This window comes from Rhinichthys klamathensis, unplaced genomic scaffold, assembly GCF_029890125.1.
Source record: "Rhinichthys klamathensis goyatoka isolate OS25496 unplaced genomic scaffold, OSU_Roscu_1.1 h1tg000421l_1, whole genome shotgun sequence".
Taxonomy (NCBI): domain Eukaryota; kingdom Metazoa; phylum Chordata; class Actinopteri; order Cypriniformes; family Leuciscidae; genus Rhinichthys; species Rhinichthys klamathensis.
This window is the reverse complement of record NW_026606919.1, coordinates 93,985-106,396: the sequence shown is the minus strand read 5'-3', so window position 1 is coordinate 106,396 and position 12,412 is coordinate 93,985. Positions and strand designations below refer to the sequence as shown.

The 12,412-nt window shown below is 46.9% G+C and overlaps 1 protein-coding gene across 11 annotated transcripts in view; it reads right to left on the bottom strand.

The window, feature by feature from the left end:
* The window catches only part of nrcamb (neuronal cell adhesion molecule b), a 264,169-nt gene that overhangs the window by 199,975 nt on the left and 51,782 nt on the right, over nucleotides 1–12,412 (bottom strand). For 6 of the 11 annotated variants that reach the window (XM_056235385.1, XM_056235387.1, XM_056235384.1 and 3 more), the window contains 7 exons: nucleotides 5,219–5,387; nucleotides 4,223–4,240; nucleotides 3,806–3,911; nucleotides 1,908–2,104; nucleotides 1,486–1,608; nucleotides 565–735; nucleotides 251–307 (listed from right to left, as the gene is read on the bottom strand). In XM_056235385.1, the coding sequence (XP_056091360.1) occupies nucleotides 251–307; nucleotides 565–735; nucleotides 1,486–1,608; nucleotides 1,908–2,104; nucleotides 3,806–3,911; nucleotides 4,223–4,240; nucleotides 5,219–5,300 (754 nt within the window). In that variant the 5' untranslated portion in view covers nucleotides 5,301–5,387. The remainder of the gene's footprint in view (nucleotides 1–250; nucleotides 308–564; nucleotides 736–1,485; nucleotides 1,609–1,907; nucleotides 2,105–3,805; nucleotides 3,912–4,222; nucleotides 4,241–5,218; nucleotides 5,388–12,412) is intronic. The other 5 variants (XM_056235386.1, XM_056235388.1, XM_056235380.1 and 2 more) reach the window with 2 other exon arrangements.

Genomic DNA, 12,412 nt, shown 5'->3' with positions numbered 1-12,412 from the left:
TCGATAAGAATCGGAATCAGAATCGTTAAACTCAAAGGATCCCCAACCCTAATATCAGCAGACATCAGGAAGATGAAGAGAGTTCAGAAAGAGATGATGAGGAACGACAGGATCATTGTGTCTAAAGCAGAAGACGTCTGAGATCTGTTAGTCAGTAAACAAGGACGCTCCGGAATGAGGGAGTACAGCGGAGGTTAGAGGTCACTGGGTGTGGGTTAGACCAGAGTCACTAGGGGGCGCCGTCACTCACCGCTAAACAAATCAGTGTCATTGAAATAATCTGCCATTGTGTCATTGAGTGAATCCACTGAAACACAACAAAACAACAGAACAAATCAAACACATGCAAAGCAACCGCAGGAACACGCTGCGATACTCTCACAGCTGCGGCGATGGCATTTACGGCTCAAGAGCTCTTTGTTTCGCTCAGAGAGCAGACAGTGCATTAAAGTGACGAATGGATGTTCGGGGGTTTTATTGACGCTCAAACCAACCCAAAACTACAATAGTGCTCATTCAGAGGGAATGTCTAGGGGAAGCGGCCTCCCACAGCTCTCGACTCACGGTCGATGACGTGGACGGTGATGGGCTGCTTCTGCTGGATGGTCTGCGTGTGTGGGAACCGGGCGTAGCAGATGTAGTTGTTCCTGGAGTCCTCCATCAGGACGTTGGAGAAGTACAGGTCTCCGTTCAGACCCTGAGACACTCGCCGGCTCTGCGGCAGACGCTGGAAATCTGCACACACACACACACACACACACACACACACACGGTTAGAGTCGGAGAGAAAGGGAAGCTGCGCTAGTCTTTTCTCCTCTATTGTGTCGTATGTCGAGTGAAACGCTTCTGGAACAAGAACAAATGTGGGCGGGGCTTGATTGTGTCCATGATGAATTGATTGGATGGTGGCGGTTTGCTATGTGAGTGACAGGTTGCCCCGCCCTCACCTTGATTCTGTACATCGTTTGTTAATTGGATGTTGGGATGTAGGCGTGGCTCTATGCAAATGAGCGTGAGCTTGCAGGGGCGGAGTTTTTTTGTCTGTGGGGAACTGACTGGATAGTGGTGGTTTGCTATTGGTGGATCTCATGTGAGTGACAGGTTGCCCCGCCCTCGCCTTGATTCTGTGCATCGTTTGTTGATTGGATGTTGGGATGTGGGCATGGCTCTATGCAAATGAGCGTGAGCTTGCAGGGGCGGAGTTTTTTTGTCTGTGGGGAACTGATTGGATAGTGGTGCTTTGCTATTGGTGGATCTCATGTGAGTGACAGGTTGCCCCGCCCTCGCCTTGATTCTGTGCATCGTTTATTGATTGGATGTTGGGATGTGGGCGTGGCTCTGTATGCAAATGAGCATGAGCTTAAAGGGGCGGAGTTTAATCACACTAAATGATCGGAGAAGATCCATTTGATTAAATAACATTAAAAAAATGAATTGTTCATAGCTAACATGCGATCAGAAAACAGATTTAATGAGGACACTTACTGTTGTCCATCCAGAACACGATGGGCGGCGGCAGGCCGGCGGGGGGGCGGCACTGCAGGACCAGCGACTGTCCCTCCTGCGCCACGATTGGACTGAACTTCTCTTTAGACCACAGAGGAGATCCTACAGGAAGAGGAAGCAGCCGTGATCACATGACTCGACACGAGCGTGAGCGTGACGGACAGGTGAAACGTGATGCGGGAGAGAGATCTAAACACGGATGAGGTCACTATGAGGTCAGTCTGCAGGAGTGGGCCGCCACATGCATTACAGCCAAACATTCCCATTTACCTCCGAGTATCAGATCTCTGATGACGCTGAAAATGTCTTACGACACACAAAACAACGAGAGTGAGAGGGTTAAACGAGGCTGTGTGAGAGATGAGATAGAGCGAGTGATCTGATTGGTGGAGCTGACGTACTGGACTGGCGGATGGTGATGTGGTTGGAGAGGGCGGAGCCGAGCTGGTTGTGGGCGGTGCACTGATACACGCCCTCGTAGGCGTCGGCCTTCTCTCCGCCGATGATGTCGATCACCAGCGTTCCTGAATGAGGCTTCATCGTGACTTTGGGATCTTTATCGATGTCGAAATGCGTCCCGTTCCTCGTCCACGAGAAGCTGTGGGCGATCAGACCAAGGCAAGTTCATTTACAGCACATTAGATACAAAAGTGCATCAATCCATCATAAAAGTGGAGTCTCGGAGTGTGTGTGAGTCTCGTCTTGGAGTGTGTGTGAGTCTCGTCTCGGAGTGTGAGTCTCGTCTCGTCTCGGAGTGTGTGTGAGTCTCGTCTCGGAGTGTGTGTGTGACTCTCGTCTCGTCTCGGAGTGTGTGTGTGACTCTCGTCTCGGAGTGTGAGTCTCGTCTCGTCTCGTCTCGGAGTGTGTGTGAGTCTCGTCTCGTCTCGGAGTGTGTGTGAGTCTCGTCTCGTCTCGGAGTGTGTGTGAGTCTCGTCTCGTCTCGGAGTGTGTGTGTGACTCTCGTCTCGTCTCGGAGTGTGTGTGTGACTCTCGTCTCGTCTCGGAGTGTGTGTGTGACTCTCGTCTCGTCTCGGAGTGTGTGTGTGACTCTCGTCTCGGAGTGTGAGTCTCGTCTCGTCTCGTCTCGGAGTGTGTGTGAGTCTCGTCTCGTCTCGTCTCGGAGTGTGTGTGAGTCTCGTCTCGTCTCGTCTCGGAGTGTGTGTGAGTCTCGTCTCGGAGTGTGTGTGAGTCTCGTCTCGGAGTGTGTGTGAGTCTCGTCTCGTCTCGTCTCGGAGTGTGTGTGAGTCTCGTCTCGTCTCGTCTCGGAGTGTGTGTGAGTCTCGTCTCGTCTCATCTCGGAGTGTGTGTGAGTCTCGTCTCGGAGTGTGTGTGTGACTCTCGTCTCGTCTCGGAGTGTGTGTGTGACTCTCGTCTCGTCTCGGAGTGTGTGTGAGTCTCGTCTCGGAGTGTGTGTGAGTCTCGTCTCATCTCGGAGTGTGTGTGAGTCTCGTCTCGTCTCGTCTCGGAGTGTGTGTGAGTCTCGTCTCGGAGTGTGTGTGAGTCTCGTCTCGTCTCGTCTCGGAGTGTGTGTGTGACTCTCGTCTCGTCTCGGAGTGTGTGTGAGTCTTGTCTCGGAGTGTGTGTGTGAGTCTCGTCTCGGAGTGTGTGTGAGTCTCGTCTCGTCTCGGAGTGTGTGTGAGTCTCGTCTCGGAGTGTGTGTGAGTCTCGTCTCGGAGTGTGTGTGAGTCTCATCTCAGAGTGTGTGTGAGTCTCGTCTCGGAGTATGTGTGAGTCTCGTCTCGGAGTGTGTGTGTGACTCTCGTCTCGTCTCGGAGTGTGTGTGTGACTCTCGTCTCGGAGTGTGAGTCTCGTCTCGTCTCGTCTCGGAGTGTGTGTGAGTCTCGTCTCGTCTCGTCTCGGAGTGTGTGTGAGTCTCGTCTCGGAGTGTGTGTGAGTCTCGTCTCGTCTCGGAGTGTGTGTGAGTCTTGTCTCGTCTCGTCTCGTCTCGGAGTGTGTGTGTGACTCTCGTCTCGTCTCGGAGTGTGTGTGAGTCTTGTCTCGGAGTGTGTGTGTGAGTCTCGTCTCGGAGTGTGTGTGTGACTCTCGTCTCGTCTCAGAGTGTGTGTGAGTCTCGTCTCGTCTCGTCTCGGAGTGTGTGTGAGTCTCGTCTCGGAGTGTGTGTGTGAGTCTCGTCTCGGAGTGTGTGTGTGACTCTCGTCTCGTCTCAGAGTGTGTGTGAGTCTCGTCTCGTCTCGTCTTGGAGTGTGTGTGTGAGTCTCATCTCGTCTTGGAGTGTGTGTGAGTCTCATCTCGGAGTGTGTGTGAGTCTCGTCTCGGAGTGTGTGTGTGAGTGTCTCACCCGGGGTGCGGCTTCCCTTTGGCCTCGCAGTGGATGACGATGTTCTCGCGCGGGTCCACGATATATTCCTTCGGCGACTGATGGGTGATAGTGGGCGGCTGCGGCACTGCGGGTCACATGACACGGGTTAGCTTAGATACAGCCAATCAGAGAATACACACACACACACACACAGCAGGATCTCTCGACATGCAAAACAATACGAAACACATTAATCTACTGCATCACATGCACTGAAATGCTTCTTTCCTTGCTGTAAATCAGTGCTGTGTGTGAATGGTGTTGGTCAGTCACAGCATGCAAACACTGCAGCAATACATCATCATCATCATCATCATCATCATCATCATCAGCAGCAAACCAACCACAGCGCAGGACAAGCTCAACACACAGCAAACCGAGCGAGGAGACACTTACATCCTTCCAGGAGTTTAGCTAGAGAATCACAGACAGACGTGAGAGAGCGTCAGAACATGAGGACCACCAGATCTCAGATCAGATTCATCACACTGGCGAGGGCTTTCTCTGATTGGCTGACGAGGGACTTTCATTTTGACAGCGCACCATTAGTTTACTGTACTAGTTTAACAGCTCTGTCTTATAAAGAATTAGACACAACTGTTAAAGAAAGAAAGTACATGTTTCAGTGTTTCATGTCTCAGCTTTGTCTCAGATGTTTCTCCTCTGTCTGTCAGCTGTAGGTATGTAGATTCGAAAGATAATTAATATGCAGTAATATTGCGTAATATCTGACTGCACTGAAATTGGACGAGAACTAAACTGGAACAGGCTTAATGTCTTCAGTGATTGTTCTCCTCCAGTAACTGTGTCTTGATGTAAGAGTGTTTAGATGTGTGTGTGCTGGAACACGAGGAAGAGCCTCATGATCCTGCAGTGAAGCTGTGTGACACACACATTCTCTCACACACACACACACACACACACGCACATTCTCACACACACTCACACACTCACACACACACACACACACATTCTCTCACACACACACACACACACACACACACACACACACACACACACACACACACACACACACACACGCAATCACACACACACTCACACACTCACACACACACACACACATTCTCTCACACACACACACACACACACACACACACATTCTCACACACACTCACACACACACACACACACACACACACACGCAATCACACACACACACACACACAATCACACACACACACACACACACACACACACACACACACACACACACACACACACACACACACACACACACACACACACACACACACACACACACACACACACACACACACACACACACACACACACACACTCACTCACACTCACACACACTCACATTCTCTCAATGGTTCAATGGTTGTTAATGAGGAATTGTGGGATACGTACGGTCCAGAGGAACCTCCAGCGCCGTAATCATGTGACCCAGCAGCAGCAGCAGAGCCAATCGGCCGTCGCTCGGCCTGTCCATCACGCCGCGTGACCAATGAGGCGCCTCGGAGTGAGTTTAGCCCCGCCCTCGAGCCGTTAGTCCCGCCCTCGAGCCAATCAGGACACACTGAGAGACAGAGAGAGAGAGAGAGAGAGAGAGTTACTGGCTGATCATCATCACACACACACAGCTCTGACTCAAACCCTGGGAAGCAGGATTTATAGACACACACACACACACACACACACACACACACACTGCCAATGCAAACGCTGCTTCAGGCAGCAGAGAACCCCTGGTTGCCATGGTTACTGAGATCTGCACCACAGACACTTTCCTCTTCACACTCTCATGGATGTTGGGATGCACACCTGTCAATCAACTCTCCACTCGAGGCGTATGATGTCATCAGGTGTTCAGACCATGTGATGTTTAACCGGTCCAATGATACGCTTGATTCACTGGATCATGTGACTCCCTGAGCTGTTCGTTCCCCTGTCCTCAGACTGAACTAACTCCACCAAACACAGCTGCGGTCGCCAAACATCCTCAGAAACGCAAATGCAAACAAGTACGATTTGAATTAAGTGTTGGAACATGTCTGTGATGCAAATGAAAACAAATAAAACATTAACAAACACTGATTAAGCCTCAAAACGCTGGAAATGTAGAATTCAACAGAACTCAGATTAATGAAACACACCTGTGATGAACAACTACGTCTGAGGCCACCTATAGCAGACTGAGTGAGAGTGTGTGTGTATGTGTGTGTGTGTGTGTATGTATGTGTGTGTGTGTGTATGTGTGTGTGTGTGTGTGTAGGAGCCGCATTTGAGTTTTATTTTTGGTTTCATAATTTACTTATAATTGTTTTTTCTATTGCATTTGAGTGGTACACCTTCTACAGCCAGAGAGGGCGCTATCCTATAAGTTGGAGTGTGTAGCGCATGAGAGAAGGAGAAGGCGTGCCAGCTGATACAGTCTTTGACCTCGGCCTGGATCTGTGCTACTGAAGCTTGGCCTGTGTGAGAAAGCTGAACGCCAAGCGCAACAAAGGAATGCTTAAAGACATTTAAACCAGTTCTCAGTTTTTGTTTTGTACTTTATATTTATTTGCAATAAATATCCACAATCATTCAAGCAACAACACTCTTGGATTTTCTTGGATTCGGGCTGTGAGTCTGACCCGGTACTCGCATTCTCCAGGTGGTTGGAAACATTAACAGGGGGTTACAGGAAAAACCCAACAATGTTTTTGCCGCTACATTTCGTCAAAGACTAGCTGTGAATTGATCAAAAAAGGATTTATGTTGAAACTACGTGAGGAAGACGAAGCAAACATCGGTCTAAGCGTGGCAAGCCAAACAAAGAAACACTTTGATTGAGGTATGTGCTTTCAAAGTCTATAATTTTTAAAGAATATGGAAACCAATCTCACCGCAGGATTGTTGAGTTGGTGAACTGTGACAAGTAATTAAAAGCGGTGAAAAGCAGTTTGTCGTTGTGAAAACACAGCCAAATTGGAACAAATGAAATGCAACGAGATGTTGATTTTTGCAAAGAATACGAACTGCTTTCTTCATTTTTTGAAAACTTTTGCATTGATTGAAGTAAGATAAAAACTTTCTGAGATTTTTGGGAAGGTTTTTTTTGAGAATAATGGCTGATTCTAACGAGGAAGAAATAACTCCTGGAAGAGACATGAATGAAACTGTCGCGCAATTGCGCTCGTCTAGAGGAGGAAAAATGTCACATGTAACACGGAGAATGAACATTGTGAATGATTTAATGACTAGTCCGGAATTTCTGGATGAAGTTAAAAAAAACATGATTAAGTTTAATGAATTTCTTGGAGAGTTCAAAGCCGTGCATGCCTCCTATAGTGAAATGTTGGATGAGGAAGCAAATCAAGAAGACCACGAAACATGGTATCAGCCTAGATATGTACAGATAACGGCTTTTATGGCTAACTTTGAAAATTGGATTTCAGCTATAGAAAACCCAGGTTCCCAAGCCATAGGTGAAGCCACCTCTTCTGTCACCCAAATAGGAGATTGTGATACTGATACTGATGCGCAATCATTGGGATCACGTGGATCGTCTGTGTCATTGCGCATCAGTGCAGAAGCAGAGAGAGTAGCTTTAATGGCTAAAGCTGCAAAGCTGCAAGAAAGGCATGCAATTGAGGAGCAGGAGCATATTCTAAGAAAAAAGAGAGAAACTTTAGAGTTGCATTCTGAAATTGAAGCCACTACTGCAAAAATTAATTATCTGAAAGAAGCTGAAATAGAAATGAATAAACCTGCCCACTCTGATGTCACAGTTCAGATGCCTTTGTTGGGTGCAGAAGCAAATGAAGTGAAGACAAAATCAACAGTGACAAATGTACCATTGGATGAAAAGCTAGATAGCCCACTTGATGTCCATGAAAGGACGTCTCCAGTAGTTAAAACCAGGCCAGGTGTTCAGGTTCAATTTCCTACAACAACAGGCCCAGGTACATATCACAGCAGACCTGACTTGCAGCCCAGAACTAGCAGGGATATCCGGTCACAACTACAGCAGACCTCAGCTCACAGTATTCCCCCTGTCAGTCCCCAGCAAGCAAGGTCACTCCCAGCTGATCAGTCCACTGTACCTGTACCTCAAGGGCAAATTCCTACACCCAGTTCGGCACAGGAAAGCCACATGATTAAAATTCTGGAAAAGCAGAGTGAATTAACAAGGATTCTTATGAAACAGCAACTTCTGTCTACGCTACCACAAGGTAGCATTCCACTCTTTGATGGACAAGTTCTTGAGTACAAGTCGTTCATTCACTCCTTTGAAAATATGGTTGAAAGCAAAACCGATAACAATAAAGATAGATTGCAGTTTCTTATTCAATATACAAGAGGTCTAGCACAAAGGCTAGTCAAGAGTTGTGAGTACTTGTCACAAGATAGAGGCTACAAGAGAGCAAAGGAGTTGCTAAAGGAAAATTTTGGAAACGAATACAAGATCTCTTGTGCTTACTTGGAAAAAGCCCTATCCTGGTCTCAAATAAAATCTGAGGATTTTAAATCGCTACAGGATTATGCCATGTTCCTTAGGAGCTGCTGCAATGCTATGGAGGAAATGGAATATATGGAGGAGCTGGAAACAATATCCAATATGAGAAGCATTGTGCTCAAGCTACCATACAAGCTTCGGGAGAGATGGCGTAACAAGGCTTATGAGCTACAAGAACAACGTAGTCGTAGGGTAAGGATTGTGGATCTAGTCAGCTTTATTGAAGAACAAGCTCGCATAGCAGCTGATCCAGTATTTGGTGATCTTCAAGATCAGTCAGCTAGTAGAGGAAAAGCTAGGTCCCCAGTCAAACCACAGGCCTCAAAGTCATCTGGCAGTAGTTTTGCCACTAGTATAGCTATTGCCCAAAAGCAAAAGTTTGATCTTTCTTGCCCCTTCTGTAGCTCAAGACACACATTGGACATGTGTAAAGACTTTTTAAAGATAATACATAGAGACAAGCTCAGTTTTATAAAGACCAAAGGCATATGCTTTGGATGTCTCTCCACGGGCCATATTAGCAGAGACTGCAAAAGGCGCCTCAGCTGTAAGGTATGTAAGCAAGCTCACCCTAGTGTCCTACATATTGAGGCCAAAGATAGTATTATCAAAAAGGCAGAAAGATCCTCTGATGTTACAGGCAATGCATCAGCAGGATTATGTGGTCATATAGGGGCCGGAGACCAAGAGAATGTGCTGTCCATTGTCCCAGTTCAGGTGAAGGCAGCAAAGGGCAGCCAAGTCTTACAGGTGTATGCTCTCCTGGACCCTGGATCCTCAGCCACTTTCTGCTCCGAGGATCTTATGTTTCGGCTCAATCTGAAAGGAAGAAAAACACACATTCTTCTACGCACAATGAATCAAGAAAAAACTGTTCCAACTTATGTTGTCTCTGAAATTGAAGTTTCAGCGCTGGACAACAATAACTTCTTACCTCTTCCTGATCTCTTCACTCAAAAGGAAATGCCAGTTACCACAAACAGCATTCCCAAGCAGAAAGACTTAGCACAATGGAAGTATCTAAGTCGAGTCAAACTTCCCAGCATTAATTCAAAGGTGGAGCTGTTGATTGGTACAAATGCTCCAAAGTGCATAGAACCATGGGAGGTTGTTAATAGTCAAGGTGGGGGCCCCTACGCAGTTAAAACCTTATTGGGGTGGGTTGTAAACGGGCCACTGAGAAGTGCTGATGGCAGTGCAGAGAATGTGACGGTGAATAGGATATCCGTTACAAATCTAGAACAACTTCTGATCTCACAGTATAATCAGGAATTCAGTGAGGTAGCATCTGAGGAGAAGACCGAAATGTCAGTTGAGGACAGAAGGTTTGTAGAGATAGCCAATGAGGCAGTCTTACAAGATGGACATTACTATTTGAAGTTGCCTTTTAGGAAAACTGTTGTCTGCATGCCTAACAATCGCCAAGTTGCAGAACAGCGCCTCCAAACTCTGAAAAGGAAAATGAAAAAAGATGAGCAATACAAGCAAGAATATGTTGCCTTTATCAATGACATCTTTGAAAATCATTATGCAGAGGAGGTCCCAGAGGAAGAACTCACACAGGCACCTGGAAAGGTATGGTACATACCACATCACGGAGTATATCACCCCAAAAAGAAGAAACTTAGAGTGGTGTTTGATTGTGCAGCTACTTACAGAGGTGTATCCCTCAACACAGAGCTACTACAGGGTCCTGATCTGACTAATTCTCTTGTCGGAGTCATTTGGAGATTCCGTAAGGAACCCATTGGAATTATGGCTGACGTTAAGTCAATGTTCCATCAGGTGGGAGTAGAGAAATCAGGTGTGGACTACTTGCGCTTTCTGTGGTGGCCATTGGGTGACACCAGTCAAAACCCAAAGGAATACCGTATGCTTGTGCACATATTTGGTGCAGTGTCCTCCCCAAGTTGTGCAAGTTTTGCATTACAAAAAACTGCTGATGACAATGAAAGCTGTTTTCCCCTTCATGTAGCTGAAACTATCCGGCACAACTTTTATGTGGATGATTGTGTCAAATCCGTGGTTGAAGAGTCTGAAGCCATCCAGCTAGTAAAAGACCTCACTGCACTATGCTACAAAGGTGGATTCCAGCTGACTCAATGGGTCAGCAATAATCGGGTAGTTCTAGCATCCATTCCAAAAGAAAAATGGGCAAAAGACATCAAAACACTGGATCTTGACAAAGACAGCCTACCAATGGAAAGAGCCCTGGGATTGCAGTGGTGTGTGGACTCTGACCATTTCCAGTTTAACATCAATGTAAGCCAGAAGCCACATACCCGCAGAGGCATACTTTCTGTTGTAAGTTCCATTTTTGATCCCCTCGGTTTTCTTGCTCCTCTCATTCTCCCAGCCAAGCAGTTGCTACAGGAGCTCTGCCAGATAGGCTTTGGATGGGACGAACCTTTGCCCCAAGCTGTAGTAGACAGGTGGGAAGGATGGACAAACAGTTTAGAGAGAATAAAAAGCTTCAGTGTTGCACGTTGTTTGAAACCAAAAGGCTATGGAACAGCAAAGTGCGCAGAACTACACCACTTTGCTGACGCCAGTGAGAATGGCTATGGCTCAGTGAGCTACATTAGACAAGCTAATGAACAGGACAGTATACATGTCACTTTTCTCATGGGAAAGTCCAGAGTCCTACCTTTAAAGAACATCACAGTACCACGTCTGGAGCTGGCCGCTGCAGCATTGTTGGTAAAAGTGGACAAAATGCTAAGGAGAGAACTACATCTACCCTTAAAGCCCTCCGTTTTCTGGACTGACAGCCAAACCGTACTTAAGTACATTAGAAGTGACACTGCAAGATTTAAAACATATGTAGCCAACAGGGTCTCGCTGATTCGGGATAACTCGGAGCGTTCCCAATGGAGATACACAAGAAGTCAAGACAATCCAGCGGATGATTCCTCGAGAGGATTAAGTGCAGGTAAATTCATGGAACAAAGGAGATGGATACATGGTCCAGAGTTCCTATGGAAACCTGAGGAAAGTTGGTTAGAGGTGGAGGCATTGGGCTCAGTGTTACAGGATGATCCAGAGGTCAGGAGAAACACTACTGTGTTTACAACAGTGGTAAACACTGAAACACCCACAAACCAGCTTATTTCATACTTTTCAAATTGGATTAGGCTAATTAAAGCAGCGGCATGGTACATCAAACTGAAAAAGGCCTTGATACTGAGAATCAAAAAACAAAAGGGCTTCCCATCCTGTCAAGTCACTACCCGCTCCCACAGCAAAAAGGGGAGCCCAAAACTTGAGGTTTTCAAGATCAAACCCGATGGACAGCTCCTCACAGTGGAAGATCTCTTACAGGCAGAAAGGTCAGTTATCTCTTATGTTCAGAGGCAAGCGTTCCCAGATGAAATTAAAACACTGCAAATGACCCCACCTAAAGTGAAAAGAAGCAGCAGGATCTGTAGGCTTGATCCTGTGCTAGATGAAGGCATCTTAAGAGTAGGTGGCCGGATGCATAAATCTGCCATGCCTGATGAAACTAAACATCCCTGTATCTTGCCCAAAGATTAACACATTTCAATTCTTCTTTTAAGACACATTCATGAACGCTGTGGTCACAGTGGCAGGAACCACATGCTCTCAGAGCTCCGTAAGAAGTATTGGATTATTAAAGCCAACTCCTTAGCAAGAAAGGTGCTCTCAAGATGTGTCATGTGTCGACGTGTGAAGGGCAAAGCAGGTGAGCAAAAAATGGCAGATTTGCCCCTGGAAAGAATCCTACCTGACCTCCCTCCCTTTACCAATGTCGGATTGGACTATTTTGGCCCGATTGAAGTGAGGCGAGGAAGAAGCACCATCAAAAGGTATGGAGTTCTGTTTACATGTATGTCTAGCAGAGCTGTTCATTTGGAAGTAGCTTTCTCATTAGACACTGACTCATGCATTCACGCTTTGAGGAGATTTGTTTGCAGAAGGGGGCAGATTAAGCACATCAGATCTGACAATGGAACGAACTTGGTGGGTGCTCAAGGGGAGCTCAAGAAAGCTCTGATGACACTGGACAAGTTGAAGATCCAGGATGCTCTGCTCCCTGATGGAATCGAGTGGAGTTTCAATCCACCAGCTGCATCGCACCA